This window comes from Sciurus vulgaris (assembly GCF_902686455.1).
Source record: "Sciurus vulgaris genome assembly, chromosome: 7".
NCBI classification, from domain to species: Eukaryota; Metazoa; Chordata; class Mammalia; order Rodentia; family Sciuridae; genus Sciurus; species Sciurus vulgaris.
Window position 1 is genome coordinate 40,509,289 of NC_136467.1, and position 16,683 is coordinate 40,525,971.

The following is a 16,683-nucleotide window of genomic DNA, read 5'->3' on the forward strand; positions in this document are numbered from 1 at the left end:
TCTCCTGCACAGTAAAGAATCGAACTCTTCCCGTAAAATTTTCAAATGCATTAAATGTTCATGTTGGTGAAAATCAGTTGATAAATATCCAAACCTAGAAACCTGACTCCATTTTACATATAAACACAAAAAGATGTTTACATAGTATTCAAATACAATGAATTTTTGTTATATTATTACTGTATAAATTGAGGAAAGATTGATTTCATTTAGAACATAACTCCATTTTATTTAACAGCTCAAAACATGGTTCTAGTACTTAAACTACATACATGTACAAATATAAATACATATAAATATTGCACACATATGTATGTAAATATTCATAACTATGTATACATCTGATTGCTTCATTATTTCTTTTAATGTTATGTTACCTAAGTATTTACATAATGATATATTATAATATTTTTACTTATTTTTGTATTATATTCAAACTAGGAGAATTTCCTGACTTTTTAATGAAATGTAACAGGTGGTCACATTATATATTTAAATCTCATGACAGTAAATAAACATTTATCTTTTTTGTCATAAAAATAGGGCATTAGAGGCAATACCATCTATGTCCAAGAAATATGTGCCATCAAACAATCAGGCTATTCTCATGACTAAGGATTACCCCTTGGCACATCGGGAAAATAGTATAATAACCACTGCTCCAAACTAAGACATTTCATGCAATATGCAGAATTAAAAATGGTTAATCAGTGAGTAAGTGGAAGCTATTTTATTTCCTAAGCGGCCACTATTTGGAAGCTACTATTGATTCCTGCCCTTTTGCAGTAGCAAATGAAGTACTAAAGAACTATAGGATATCTATAAGAGCAAATATGGATACGCCAACCTCTCCCCCAGCAACACAGGCTACATAGCTGTGGTTCAGATAGACATGACCACAGACATAGCTTTTGTGCTAATCTTATGTGAACAGAGGAAAATTAATCATTTCCTCTGAATCAATACATTCTTGCCCAAAGCATCCTATTACAAGATTTAAGAGAATAAAATATCTGAAGAGAAATATCATGACAAATAAGTTCTCTTAATTGCAAATAAATTGTGAATGAACATAATTTGCTTTCCTTTGTCCTCCTTTTGGTTGTTACTCAATCTGCTTGAAACCAGCTCTATGTCAGAATGGTGGTAAATACTTCATCCTTACAACTTGCTGTTGAGAATTAAATTAGACTACAAATGTAATGCACACACTACTGAGGCTGTCATCTTATTTTTACTTTGTAACATCTCAAAGTTTTATCAAAGGACAGGTAACGATTAAGATCTTGATAGGACACTAGAATTAGCACCTTAATATCATACCTAAGGATCTGATGAGGAAAATATAATAACTACAATGGAAACAGACATACAGTAAATGTCAGTATGTATTAGATAGTGTTATTGTTATAAATGTGCTAATACCACAAAAAAATGATCACTGGACAAAGGCATTCGTAAACATAGAATAAAGATGGCCTATCAGAATTCAGCAACCCCTAATAGTATTTTTACATTTCTTTCTTTTTTTAATGGTTCTGAAGCTTGAACCTGGGCCTCTCATATGCTACGCAAACACTCTACCACTAAGCTACAACCCAGCCATTCATAGATATTCTTTTAAAAACAGAAGAGTGATTATCATGTCACCTAGAAATTAGAAACATCTTGATCCTGGAACAAAATTAATAATTTAATTGCTCATTAATTCATAAATCACATTACTTGTATACTAACCTAAGAAAATATATAATTTCCTAGCAAGGTGTGGTGGCACATGCTTATAATCCCAGCAACACAGGAAGCTAAGGCAGGAGGATCATGAGTTCAAAGCCAGACTCAGCAATTTAGTGAGACCCTGTCTCAAAATTAAAAATAAAAAATGGCTGGGGATATGGCTCAGTGGTAAAGCTCCTCAAGGTTCAATTTCCAGTACAACAACAACAAAAAGTATAGTTTCTTAATTAATGATTTCTACTCAATGTCTTGTTAAATGTTTTAAATAATTTATGAAGAGGAAAATCAAGGTGGTCAACTCTAGGTAATCAAGTCAGTTGCGACTACATTTCTAACACATTACATACATGTTTACATAAATATTTCTTTGATCTGACATTAAGAAAGAAGGTAATTTGGAGGAGAGAATCTGATGAATTCCCCTTTAATTTCCAAAATTTAAAAAAAGCAAACCGTTTTGAGAAATATTAAAGCTAACTTTGCTTTAGCAAGCTAAGTATTCTGAGCAACATTTAACCTTTACCTAAGAAAGAAGAAAAAAAAAATGTGTGTGTGTGTGTGTGTGTGTGTGTGTGTGTGTGTATGTGTAGAGGCCAAATCTCTAAAAGAGCTGTTTGAGTTGTTTTTCTGTAAGCCACACAGTTCTGGAAAGCTTTGATGTTATGGATCTCCAGTTTCCTGGTTGTATTTAATTTTTAATATTGAACTATCTCAAACATCTTTAAAAACTATAGATCATAATGTAATAGCAACATATGGACTCACCACCCACATTTAATTATGTTAACATACTGCAATATTTGCTTCAGAAATATTTTTGAAGTGATAATTCTTCCTTTGAATAATGATTCCTTTGTATGATTAATGTTTCTTGACTGTAAGTTCCTGCTTGCTTTATACTCCTGCTTGCCTCACATAATCAGGTAAAAGGGCCTGAAGGTATGTCCACCTGCATTTTAAAAGTTCATACATTAAAAATATATACTTAGGTGTCAGAAGTCTGGCCTTTGGAAAAATTGGATTTTAACAATTTCAAACTTCACAAGGGAAAAACATGGTAATGCTAGATGTCAATATCTGGTTAACTGTAAGATAACCAATACAAATTAACTAATAGTAAACTTTTTGAGGAATGATCAGATGAATGGCTTATTAACCATTCTTAAAGAGTTCTGATTCATATTCTTGAAGGCTTCATAACTTTTATTTTTCACGATGGTTATCATATAAGAAAAAACAATTAGGGATTTCTAATTTTTCTTCTAAAATCCAAAATATTCAGGCTATTAGAAGCATCCAATAGGTTTATGCTACTACCTGAGACATATTTATTAATAAATGAAGTATTCATTTAAAAGTCTGCTTAAAAGTCTGCTGAACAATAAAATTATGTGCAGCAGCCATTTCTGGAAAGGGAACAATGAATTTTTGTTTGTTTCTTTCTTTAATTTAGTCAGTGGCATATTAGTCTTATCATTTAAAGAACTATAATGGCTGGGCTAGGTAGTACATACATGCCTGTAATCCTAGTGACCCAGGAGGCTAAGGCAGGACAATAGCAAGTCTGAGGCAAACCTCAGCAGTTTACTGACATCCTGTCTCAAAATAAAAAGAAGGGGATGTAGCTCAGTGGTAAAGTGCCCCTGGGTTCAATCTCCAAGACCCAAAGAATAAAAAATTTTTTAAAAGAGTACCACAATGAGTGGGCAATTTAGCTGGTGAATTTTTTAAAATTTTCAAATGAAATATAAATTTAAAAAAAATTTAATTTCCCTACTTGCTTTAAATTTATTTTAAATATTAAATTATCACAAACTAGATTTAATTTCATTGATAACTAAGTAAAAAAGAAACCTTTCAATATTAGCTTAAGCTTTCTTTAAAAAAATTTTATAAAAACAAAATCATTTTAAGATTAAAAATAGTGTCTCATAATTGACTGTAGAAAATTCTCCATTAGAAGTAACATGCAAATAAAAACGCTAACCAAAGTTGATCTTAATACAGTGACATAAAATGTTCATAAAATGTTTCATAAGTACTTAACTCTCAGAAATGTTTGTATATGTTTACCTTAGTATAAAACAAGCAAACTTAGACAAATAAGTATCTTGATCATAAATGTGAGGAAAAACTTTTAATACTCATTATGTCAAAAAAATTCAATTGTAAATAATAATTTTGACTTCTTAGCACAAGTCAATTTCTTCAATATACCATACCAAGTATTAAATTGGTCTTTCCACTTGAGAAAAAGGTAAAAAGCTCATTATGGGAGAAATAATGGAGAGAAAAGAATTGCTTTATTGAGAGTACCAATTAAAATAATGTATTTTTAGATAATCAAACTCTGCTTGGATGGGCAATTTTACAAAGGCATAATCATTTAAAACTCATCAGTATAAATACAGAATTTTCTTGAAAAAATAGCAGTAAGATTAGATAGCTAAGAAAAGAGACTCTTACAAATCAAAACAACATCTGCTTAGAGAGAAATTACAAATCAATTGGCAGGAGAATTATTTAGTAAACACAAGTAACTGAGATGGCTCCAATTTGGAACAACTAGTTTCAGTGCTCAATGTATAATAATCACCAAAATAAATTATAGACCAAGTAAAGAGTTAAAATATTTGGACATCAACAGGCTCAAAGACAGGAAGAAAAGAGACCTTTATAATTAAATGTATGAATGATAAATGATTAAATGTAGAAGGAAAATATGCATGAAATATTTTATAAATATATAAAAAAAGGTATTTGTGTGTATGATGTTAGTATGCAATTGTGTGTGTGTCCAAAAGGGAAGAGAATGATACATATTGATAAAACAAAAATTTGAAAAAAAAATTATAAGCAAACCTAGAGATAGGAATAACCTAGAAATAAGGACTAAAGTATAAAAGAACCAACTGCCTGAATAAAAAAGAAAAAAGTAGAAGACAGGGAAAATATGTAAATAAAATACACCAGAAAAAAGTTTCAAATAAATAGTTCACATAATTTGATAATAAAAATATGCCCCAACTTAGCCCATACAAATAGGCAAAAGATATGAACAGAAAACTTTAAAAAGTTTGTACTATAAACTCCAAAACATGTTACTTTATATTGTATTTTAAAAGAATATTTATATTCAGTTCATAAGTAAATAAAAAATGTAAAATGTGAGAACAATGGATTTTAAAATTAATAAATTTAAAAGGAATTAATTAAAGAAGTGTTCATACAGAAACAAATCCTCGAAACTTTTCTCATGGAATTAAAAATTGTTTCACTCCTTTTAGAGAGCAAATTGGCAGTACACGCCCAAAATGAAAATCATCGATAGCTTTTAACCCAATAATTCTACCTTTATACATGTTTTAGATGAGGACATATAATGGGGGGTAGGAGGGGTTAGCGTTAGGGTTAGGGTTAGGTTTAGGGTTAGGGATAAGGAGGGTGTTAAGAATGGAGGAAGGAAGGACTGTATAGAGGGAAAAGAGGGGTGGGAGGGGTGGGGGGGAGGGAAAAAAATAACAGAATGAATCAAACAACATTGCTTTATGTAAATTTATGATTACACAAATGGTATGCCTTGACTCCATGAACAAATAGAGAAACAACATGTATCCCATTTGTTTAAATAAAAAAAAAAAGATTCAAAACATGGAAAAAAGAGACATTCAAGACAAATATCATCAACACATTATATGCAGACCCAAATCCAAAATTTAAGCAAATATTACACAGTTAATGAAAGAAATGTTTGGAAAATTGCTATAGAAATGTTTGAGCTGATAAGTGAAGAAACTAATGTATCAAATTATTGGAATATTATAATTAAAGCACTTTATAAGGTAATTCAAATGGGGCAAAAACCAAGGAGATGTGGTGAGTAGATTGGAGTGACAAGATTGAAAAGTTTCCCTCTTTTCCTAAATTTCCAGCATGTTTTACGACCTCTATAAACAAAATGATTATTTTAAAATCAAAATCTATTACAATTTTGAATTTAAAACATACTAAACAGGATACAAAAATATACTTTGATCACAACAAAATTTTATGTATATTTGATTATTAATATTGAAAGTATTTATATGAATATAAATGAAAATTATTTTGTCCATCTGAAGGTATCACGTATAATTTTTGTTTTAGTATGCTCCTATCTTCTTTTTTATGTTTATAAACTTTAACAGATATATTTAAGAAAAGGCAGCCTTAGCATGTAAAATATGCATGAATTCATCAAGTATACCTCAAGTTCTATTATAAATACAGAAATATTTCATGGGGGGAATATAATTTTAAGGTCCAACAACAAAGATCACAATAAACAAAATTAAAAGTTTTGAAGCTGTGCTTATTAAAAAAAAAGACATTTGCATTCAATACACATCATAAAACGTGACTTAAATAGATATAAATTTTATAGATGTGAATTTCACCAGAAAGCAGAGCTACAATATAGTCATATCAAGGAATTCCCTGGCTCTTTTCCTTTCATCTATTTAAAAGGTAATTCTTTTTAAAGTCCAGACCATGGAGCTATTACTCCAAGACGGAACCAGCATGCAGGCTTTCTCTTAACTGATTATCTATATTTGTCAAAACTGTGGGAGGTTATTAGTGTGCTCAGAAAATTCCTTATGTTTGGTTGCTTTTTCTTTTACACATGAGGGTCCATTTAATGTTAGATCAAGGGATTGCAGTCACATGCAGCATATGTTTTTATGTATGACTTAAGTTCAATCAGAATTTCCTCAAGGCATAATGCTGCAGTATTGTTCACTTGGAGAACAGTCCCAGAACCAGCTGGGTGGTAATTGTTTTTTACAGTTTTCCAGGGAGATATAAAATATACTTATGAGCAAAGTGCTAAGTAGAATGACTTAACAGCACTCAAATTTCCACTGGCCTGTGGTATAAAACTGAGCAGTAGCTTCAAATAAAGGCAAGAAAAAAGGAGAAAGGCCTCCTTTTAAATTGTTTTTCAGTGGGATGTAAAATATACTGAACAATCGATGCACTGAGCTGAAATAGACCTAAAATAAAAATGGTAACTGGATGAATTTGCTTCCTACAGGGAAAACAGACAAAGATTTAACTCACACATCTCTATACATCACTTTTTACAGAGTTGGTTCAGCTAAGCTATTTCAAAATTTCTTCCAACTGCCAAAAATACAACATAGCATTCCATGTTATACTTTTACTTATGGTATGTATAAAATAATATGTGGATTTGGCATAGTAAATTTGTACATTAGTATACTCCATAATAGGATTTAAAAATACTTTTACTACTTCAAATTGGATTCACCATTTTTTAAAATTTTAAGTATTTCTGATAATTTGAATTTCATTTATCTGGTACTAAGTCTCCAGGAAAGAAGGAACTGTAGAATTATTCATAAAAGAAAACTAGGCTCAATTTGGATATGATATCCAAAAGTCAATTTGGCAACAGCTAAAAATCACATATGGTAGAGTACACATATATTCACATATAAAATTTTCTAAAGTAAGTTAAAAACTTCAAACTTCAATAGATCCCTATCTTATAAGCTCCAAATCCTTTTTTTTTTGACTGTATTTATTTGGTGACCTCTGTAGAAGGATCTTTCCTTGCTATTTGCATGGCTAACTTTCAATATCCAGGTTTCAGCTCAAATGTCTATTAACCCTTGATTATTTGCAAGATTACAAGAGGGAAATTAAAGTGGGATTCATTAAATCCCTAAATTCTGATTTGGAGTATTAGCATGTATCTCAAAAGATATACAAAGAAATGAAATGATCAATTTAACATGATCCTAAAGTGATAAGTGATGGCAGAAGGGCAAGAAGAGCAAAAGACTGATGTGAGGATTCAAAGCCTGCATAACTGGGTAGGGATTATAGTAGTGTGGCAAGCTAGAAATGACACGTTTATATCATTTGCATACTAGCTTTTCCTTCTTAATTTTTAAAGGGAACACAAAGATTTTGATGTTTTAAATCAATATTTATAAGTGGTCTCCTTAAATTTTGTAACGTAATAAAAACAATAAGAATATACATTGTTTATATAAAAATGTTAAGTTTAAGATATAATTTCTCTTCTAAAATGAAACAGCAAATGCTCTTTATCCACACCTGTATTCATATAATTATAACTATGATTAACTTCAATATTTTGGATATTGTTCAATTACATACAAATGTGCACAGTTCTTTCCTTTCTTCCGAAAGGTTCATCTCACCTTGCACTTGGGACATTTCTGGGCGTTCCTCTGCCCATGCTCAATCTCGCTGGCCCAGTGACGCAACAATTTGTCTCCTTTTTTGTACTCCTTGCAGTTAACACCTTCATGCCAAGGAGAGTGGCACTTGAAACACCAGACGAATTGGCAAGTGGGGCACTGGATCTGGGTAGAGGAAAAATAATATTAAGTGCTAGTAGACAGAAAGAAAGGAGAAGAAAAGAGATGCTTGGGAAATTAGCAAAAGGGTTACAATTTAAAATGCCTCCTCAACAAGACCAGAACTAGAATAAGACATGAATATTCTGTTATTAAAGGAGGAATGAATTGCTTTGGCAAAGATGATCTGGCTGTTCGTATTGGAATTCAGTACTTAGGACATTCTAGAAATCAAATTGCCTTTTTATGAACATCTCCCAGATGGAAGCACAGAGTAAAACCTGAAGGTTCTCAATGCCCCAGATCCACATGCTTCTGCTCCCTTTAACTCACTTTTCCCTTCCATCAATTTCCCAGGCATTTCCATTGCTCTTCATAACAACGACTTGCTTCACTTTATGAAATCAAAGCCCCACAGACACTTCATCAAATGAAAAACAAACTAACCAACACTCTGCTATACCAGCATCTTCTGTGAAAAAGCATCCAAAATAATGGATATCCTTGGTTTGCTACCAATCTAAGGAAGATTAGCTACAAAAAAAAAAAAAAGCAAAGAATAGAATAATTAGAAATGTATCAATATGGCCATCCTGTGGCTTCTATTGAGGGAACCATTAAAAAGAGTTTCTTCATATTTTCACTATGTGGAAGTATATATGAACAACTGTGTACATGTTCATTGAAAATATTTGTCTTCTACTTGACATGGAAGATGTTTTATCTGCTTTCCTTTACTATGAATGGCAGTGGAGAATGCCACCCTCACATAGTATTTATAGTTCTCACACCCTAAAAGCAGGTGGACATATTGGACTTTCCCCAGCCCCATTTGATTAAAATGAATTAATAAAATATGTCACTTTGAATGATGTTTGTAGCTCTTCTTTTATAGGTTCCTGCACATTAGGCAACTACAGCATGTACTGATGTTGTGAAGAGCAATTAGAGTTTCTTTTGGTAAACTGTATATCACCATTTACTTCTTTGGATCACCACTTTTTTGACAATGGAGATTCCACTACATAAATTGACTGGCAATTACAATCACAGCTCTTCTGCTTATAACTCAAAGTACTGGAGTTTTCATTTACATCAAGAATAAGTAATGCTTTTCCTACACAAATGTGAAGTAGCAAAAGTACTTCTGTTTTTAACTTTGGACCAAAAAAAAAAAAAAAAAAAAAAAAAACATTTAGCTATTAAATTGAAAAAATCTTCATGTTTATTTTTAAAAATTCGGCTAAATGGGAATATCATGCATTATTTATTTTTATCTTCAAGATAATCCTACAAAGTAGGTATGAAGGTAACATAGAAAGTATGTGTTAAAAATAAATTTAAATATACATTTATCTGGCTCCAAAGTGAGCACTTTCAAACTGTGCCAAAACATTTGCTCACACTCAGCAGTGTTCCTTCTTTGATGACTGACAACTTAAAACATAGTGGTCCAAGATTGTTAAGTGGTTAAATTATTCAGTAATTCACAATTCTACATGATTCCCAATGAAAGGTGAACTATGAAAATTCTTTTCAAGATGTTACATAAATTTGCAATCTTGGAGAGAAAAAAAGGACTTCACAATGCAGTTATTTAAAATAATTGTTTCTGCCTTTTCTGACCACTGATATCGAAATAAGTCATTTTTCAAAGTAAGAATAAGTTGAAGTGGGTGAGCTTCAAAAAATAAAACATTACGCTTATTCACTTAATGTCACTGAACAATGAAGACTAGATGTCACTATCATATGGGGCCTTCCTTCTGAAGATAGTGAGTGAAATGCAAAGAAAAAGAAAGACATCACTTTTCCTCCTGTACCTGCCAATATGTCAGGAATACTCGAATACTTAATTCAGTTCTCTCCTATGAGATAAAAATTCATGATTTGAAATTGCTGGGCTCTAACATCATTAAAAGTGTAAAAGGCCGCTTTGGTTTTTTAATCAGTCTTAGATTTTATTTATGAAATGAACAGAAAGAGGACTATAAAAGTCTTTGAAACTGGAACTCATTCTCTGAATGGCAGACATAATGGTTCAAGGATCCTCGTGAACTAATGCTGAACTCACATCTTTGGATCTCCAACAAGATAACGAGAAGTGTGTCATTCTCCTAAGGCTCTAGAATGAGGGAATCTGACAGTTGTGTCTAAACCAGGCACAATGACTCTCAACTGCTTATAATAAGTAAGTCCTACTGTGTGACTTACCACCATTCTCCCCAACAAAACAGAACTAGTGACAAAGTGACAGGAGTCATGTAGCAAGTTCTTATGTGAATATGAGTAAGTAAAATTCATACTCAACTGCTCATCATGCTCTGGATTAAAATTACAAAAGGACTAACAGCCAACCCAAACAACTTTAGTATTTAAAGACTAATCTGAATTGTTTCAGTGCTGATTTTTTGGTCTAAAGATGCCTTGTTGACCTTACCAATATTCAAAATTGGCCTTATGTAAACACATACAGACCTCAACACTGCATCTTCCTCTATTCTTTGCTTCATATTATCCCTCTCATGAAGTGCCACCTCACAACCACATGGAGTACCTGCCTTCTGCATAATCATTTCACACAGAAGCAGGAGGACAGGCAAAATCAGCATCGCTTGAGAGCTTGTTGGAAACAAAGAATTTCTGAAACCCTGACCCACTGGATTGAGAGTCCACATTTCCACAAGGTCCTCAGGGAATTCATATGCATGCCGAAATCTGAAAAGCACTCTTCTATACCATGTGACCACATCTCTCCTGACCACAATTTATTGAACCAGGGAAGGTCAAAAACATGTATCCTTTAGTTGGCAAGCTGCCTAAGAAATAGTTTCCATGAGCTTTGCACAGCAGAAGTGTTCATTGTTGCATCTAGATTAGCCAAGACAGATTTTTCTCTCCTGGAAAGTGCAATGGGTATACATATACATTCTGCTGTTGTCATGGAGGGAAAAACAGAGAGGAGCTGAGTGGCCATAGTGCAGAACACTGGAGAAGGGGATAGGCATTGATTTGTGGTAAGATGACCAAGGGTTCTCATGTGACCAGAAAAGTATCTGATTCTCCATGAAGCCTGCCTGGGTGGCTGCTGAGACTGCTTTCCTGTCCTTCCCACTTCCTGTGGAGTGTTCAGCAAACCTCACTAATTGAGGCAAGACAAGAAACAGCACATGTCTACTTCCTATAATTGGAAAGAGTACAATTAACAAAATCTGTGTATGGAATCTTATCCTAATCAAATTCTCCTTACTTCAAGATGTGTTCCCTATTGCTTCCTATCAGATGTAGTTCTCACTTATGGAATTTACGTTAGGCAGGTAGATGTTTAATCTCCTTCACACTATAAGTTTACTGAGGGCAAAAGCTGTGTCTCATTCATTCTGCATTTTCTGAATTAAGTAACATAAACCTTTTAAGGTGTATGGGGGACACTCAGTAAGTTATTTGTAAAGTGAATTAAATGAATTCAGAGAAAAAACCAACCTCTCTAACTTAGAACCAGTAGCTGAGATGGCATCACCCACTTCTTAGATTCTCAGATGATGGTTACTAAACATTTTATTAATATGCAAACTCTTTTATAAGAGGTGGGGCTATAAGTGTTTCAAGAATAAAGTTATTAGAGTTAGGAATCTCTAATAACTTGCTCCAGAATCCATGAAAGATAAAAGAACTTTGTATTACTTTTTTGATTTTTGAATCTCATTATTTTTCTAGAGAGCTGAGTTATACTGACATTCACATAAGTCTACCAACCCAACTGCCCTAAGCAAATGGCATTTTTCTCTTGTCAATTCATAATGCCAAGTAGGAACAGCCCACATAGTAAATAGTCCAAATCCAAGAGAACCCCAGATAACTATCTTCCTCTAGATTATAAAACTCCTGTACATAGGTCATTTAACATAAGTCACAAAATCAATACTTGATAAAATCAAGATCTTATACATTTATGCATAAATGAAGTGCTACAATGGTAAGATCTAATTCGGTCTTCCAAGAGGAATTTGCTTTATCAGAACTTCAGGTTATGCAGATACTCAGTAGTGAAAAACTCATCAATTCATTTGCCTGTTCAATGAATTTTTATGGAGCATTTCCAAGTGGTAGGTACTGACGATATTGATTTTAGGCTTATGAAAATAACCTGCCCTTAAGGAGTTTTGTAGAAACAGACACAAACCCTAAGAGCAATAAACTCATGTAATAACTGCAAGAGATGCTTAGTTAAATTGGTGCCATGGAAAAGATGCTTAAGGGAAGTATAGAAGATATATGCACAGAGAGAATGTGGCTTTGAACAATGAGAAGAATGTTACTGGGACAGGCAATAAAGTCAGAAGTTGGGCAGAGGGTGTAGCCTGAGTCACCACTAAGAGGTCTGAGGGCACATGTGGACACAGAAAGTATTCTAATGTAGCCTGAACAGAGACATCACTTCAGCCAGCTCAACTATGAGCCTTGATGAAGTGTCCAATAAATAGGGTTTATTAAATACCCACAATCTGGGCATTTGTGCCAAAATATACTGTGATCTAGAAACTCTTTATATGAACCATGTAAAAATTACAGCTTTCATGCTGGGCATGGTGGTATAAGCCTGGAATCTCAACTGCGCTGGAGCTAAGGCAGGATGATTTTAAGTTCAAGGCTTACAAACTGTCTCAAAAAAAAAAAAAAATTCAGAGAACTAGGGATGTAGCTCAGCTATAAAGTTTCCCTGGATTCTGTTCCTCAGTTAAAGAAAAAAAAAAAAAAAAATTACAGCAGTCAGGCTAGTTTCCTAAAGAAATTAACCAACATAGTAAATGATTTGGAAATCTAACAGTTATAAAAAGTTTAAGAACTGAAGATGCTTTTCCTGTACAGGAGAAGATGTGAAAGAAGTGTGCGGTGTTCCAGAGATGAGAAAAGGAGTCTTGATGCACAGTTTCAAGCACCTGCAAGGAAGTCCTGTTTGTTCCTTTAAAATATCAAATCCTAAAGTCAGAGTGTGACCATGGAGCAAGCCTCCACACAGGAAGATGGGCTTGACTTCCTGCCTTGATCTTAGTCCTTGGGATTCCACTGCCTACTGGGAGCTCTCCTTGAGTGATAGAACAGTTACATGTAGGCTCCATATAGGCTTAACAGAGACCAGATGGGTCAAGTGACCCTTATCTTAATTTCTCACAGCACAGTTGAAATTGGGGTGGAAAAGGAAAGAAAAACTTTTCTAAAGGTTGGAGATCAAAAGTAGATATAACAATGCAGGGTAACATATGACAAGATAAGGTATATCAAGATACAGTGCTTATTTATATAAATAATCTTACAGACCTCCCTCAATATTCTTTCCTGGCTCCTTTTTACATATGTAATACATTATTTATTGCATAATACATCCTCCTGGCTTTTATTTTTAAGTGAGAGGCATGTTCTTCTAGGGCGGCATGTCAGAACTTAAGGACGGGGTTGTCTGCTGAGTCTGCTACCCTGAACTTGAGACTCACTCTTCATACCACTCCACCTGGAATCACCTTTATTGCATCTACAGATTCTCCCTCTAGATCCAGAAGTCAAGACCCAGAGAAATATTTTTTTTGAGTCCATTTCTTATCTGAGGACCCATTTCTTCAATGATGATATTCTAATCAGCTTTTTTATCACTGTGACCAAAAGACAGGACAAGAACAACATAGAGGAGGAAAAGTTTATTTTGGCTCATGATTCCAGAGGTCTCAGTACATGGCTGGCTGACTCCATAGCTCTGGGCCTGCAGCAAGAAAGAAAATCATGGCAGAGTGTAGTGGAGGAAAGCAGCTCAGAACACGACAACAAGGAAGCAGCGAAAGCTCCGCTCACCAGGAACAAGCTATAAACCCCAAAGGTACACCCAAATGACCTACTTGCTCCAGCTACACCCCACCTGCCTGCAGTCACTGCCCAGTTAATCCCTATCAGTGGGTTAATCCACCGATTAGGTTACACACTCAATCTAATTCCACTACTGAACATTTTTGCATTTTATCACACATAAGCTTTTGGGGGACACCTCATATCTAAACCATAATTAATGAATAAAAAGGGCACTAGAAAATTCTGCTTCATTTGCGTAGCCTGAATTCTTAGCCAGAAAAAATGTAGATCATCCTGTTTTCAATGGGACACTCTATTCTGAACACAACACAATAAGGCTAACATCTCATGAAGCAGCAGGAGGGTCATGTAATTACAGTGTAAAGAGGAAATGGGACTATTCTCTGTGACTAACAGATGAAAGCTGGAGGCTGAGACAGAGAGAAGATGGGAAGGAGAAAGAGAGAGTACTCAGACTGAAAGTAACCATTAATTTTTTCAAATTGTAGTTTTTTGAAATAGGAAGAGGGTGATTCTAAAAGTAGCGAATTCCTTACCAATGGTAGTGTCTGGTCAGAGCCTGAATAGCCAACCTGTAGAGAGCATCACTGGGTAGATGGCTTCACTAGATTCTCTTCAAGCCTAAGAGGTTAAATGTGAAAGGCAGGAATACAGAGGGTGGTAGCTAAGAAGTGCACAGTCCCAACCTTCTTCCAGAACATCTTCTGAACATTTCATAATGAGGATCAGATTGGCCTACTTAATCCCCTTTCCAGCCAGTCAACAGAGAGAAATGATTCTTAACTTGTCTCTTATGCTGAAGACTCAAGGGAAAACAAAATGAAGTGAAAAATGGTTTTCAACAATCTTGAAGGACAATGTGCAGGAGTTATGGGTCTTAATTATCACAGTTATCTAGTTGGCTTTGTATTTTTTAATTTTTTTTGAGTCAGATATAGGCTAAAAATATCAGATGAATTCCAACATTTGGCTATTGTTAAAAGTTGAAGCACAAGCAAAACTCTGAAAATATCATGGCCAGTTTGTGCCTCAAAGAACAAGGTTAGCAAACACCTCATTAGTGACTGAAGGGAGAAATGTACTCTAATAAAATTTAGTAGGCCTGCATCATAGCTGAGCATTATACATTTTTTTCAAGGGAAAATTATAACACCCCCTTTGTTTAACTGGCTTCTTTAACTGGACTAGATGACTTTGTCTTTATCTCCCTCATAAATCTATGCCAGTAGCAATCATTTAAGAAACTATACTTGTTGTCTATAGGTTCCTGACATGGATGATGCATTAATCTCAAGAGAAATCAGCACGTGTCATAAGATAAACTGACCTTATTGAGCTGATTCACAGTTCGATTCTCAATTTGTAAACACTGTCAGTTTAAAGTGATGGTATCAGGGAAAAACAGAAGAGAAAAGAAGCACACTAATCACAACTTCATGGGAAAGCTTTACACATCTCTATGTATGGAAAGAAATTTTCAAATCATTTCTACCAAAGAAAACTTCAGCACACTTTAAAGCACACAAATTAGGAACAACCTATTGACTCTATGGTGTTCTGAGAGTCCTTAGAAAAATTGTTTTACCACACAAGGAAATACTATATCCGTGCAGTTTTATAAAATATGATTTCTACCCAGAGGGCTTATAATTGTAAGAGAATAAAAGACTGCTAAAGATGTAAGGTCAGAACAGAAAGAGCTTCTCAGGGACATTATATGGCTCTTTTCTTCCACCTTGTGATGAGTCATGGCTCCTTTGTGTAAATGACCACAGTTCTGCTTAACATTTGTGGGAAGAACAGAAGGAATTATTATTAGTTTTGCCTCAAGGAAACCATAAAGAGAACTGCCTTCAACATGCCCCTGTGTGGAGAGGCATGACCTTCAACTCTCATTCTAAAGCAGCCTACACTTGGGATGGGAAATGAACCTGGAACTGCATCCACTGTAGTGAACTCCTGAGTGAAATAACTTAGTGGCTTTTAGTCCCGTGCAACCCTTTTCCTTCTCCTTTAATCCATGAAGAATAATGGCAAAGCCTATGCTGTTCATTATCATGACTTCCTTATCAAAACCCCTTCTCTTCCACCTCCCAGGGCTAATGACTTCTATCAGATCACTCCTGAGCCATGTGTCATGACGTCTCATCCCTGATGCCCCAAAGGATCTTCAAACTTAACACCATCAGTATATTTCAAATGGAGGTCATTTTCCACTCCCCAAACCTTCCTTCTTCCTCCAGACACAATTTCTTCCTTGCTTTATTCCCACTGCTCACTGATCTCTGTTCATTTTGTCTCCCTACCCTTTTCTCCACACCCAGGGATGCTCATTTTGCTCCCCTTGCCTAAATGATAAAGACCATTATAATTTCTAGCATGTGTTGAGCACTTATGATGTGTCAATCACAATGCTAAGCACTTTATATGTACAACTTCATTAAATCCTTACTACACTCTTAGGACCTGGGGTACCATTACTGTTCCCATTTAAAGATGCAGAAATTGTACTCAAGGTTACAGAGCTAGCATGTGGCAGCCTGAGAATTTAAATCTAGTTTGAAGGCAGTGCTCTCCCCCAACTTTCTATCTTGGTCAATTTAACATTTCAAGGCTTAATGTGTTTGCCCGTCAGTGAAGCCCTCCCAGTCTTCCCTGTCTTTCCTTTTCCTATACACTCAGCACTTTCCATCCA

At 34.4% G+C, this 16,683-nt stretch overlaps 1 protein-coding gene across 2 annotated transcripts in view; it reads right to left on the reverse strand.

The window, feature by feature from the left end:
- Window positions 1-16,683, reverse strand: part of RNF217 (ring finger protein 217) — a 117,864-nt gene that overhangs the window by 23,569 nt on the left and 77,612 nt on the right. For both annotated transcript variants that reach the window (XM_079148262.1, XM_079148261.1), the window contains one exon: window positions 7,971-8,135. In XM_079148262.1, coding sequence (XP_079004388.1) covers window positions 7,971-8,135 — 165 coding nt within the window. The remainder of the gene's footprint in view (window positions 1-7,970; window positions 8,136-16,683) is intronic.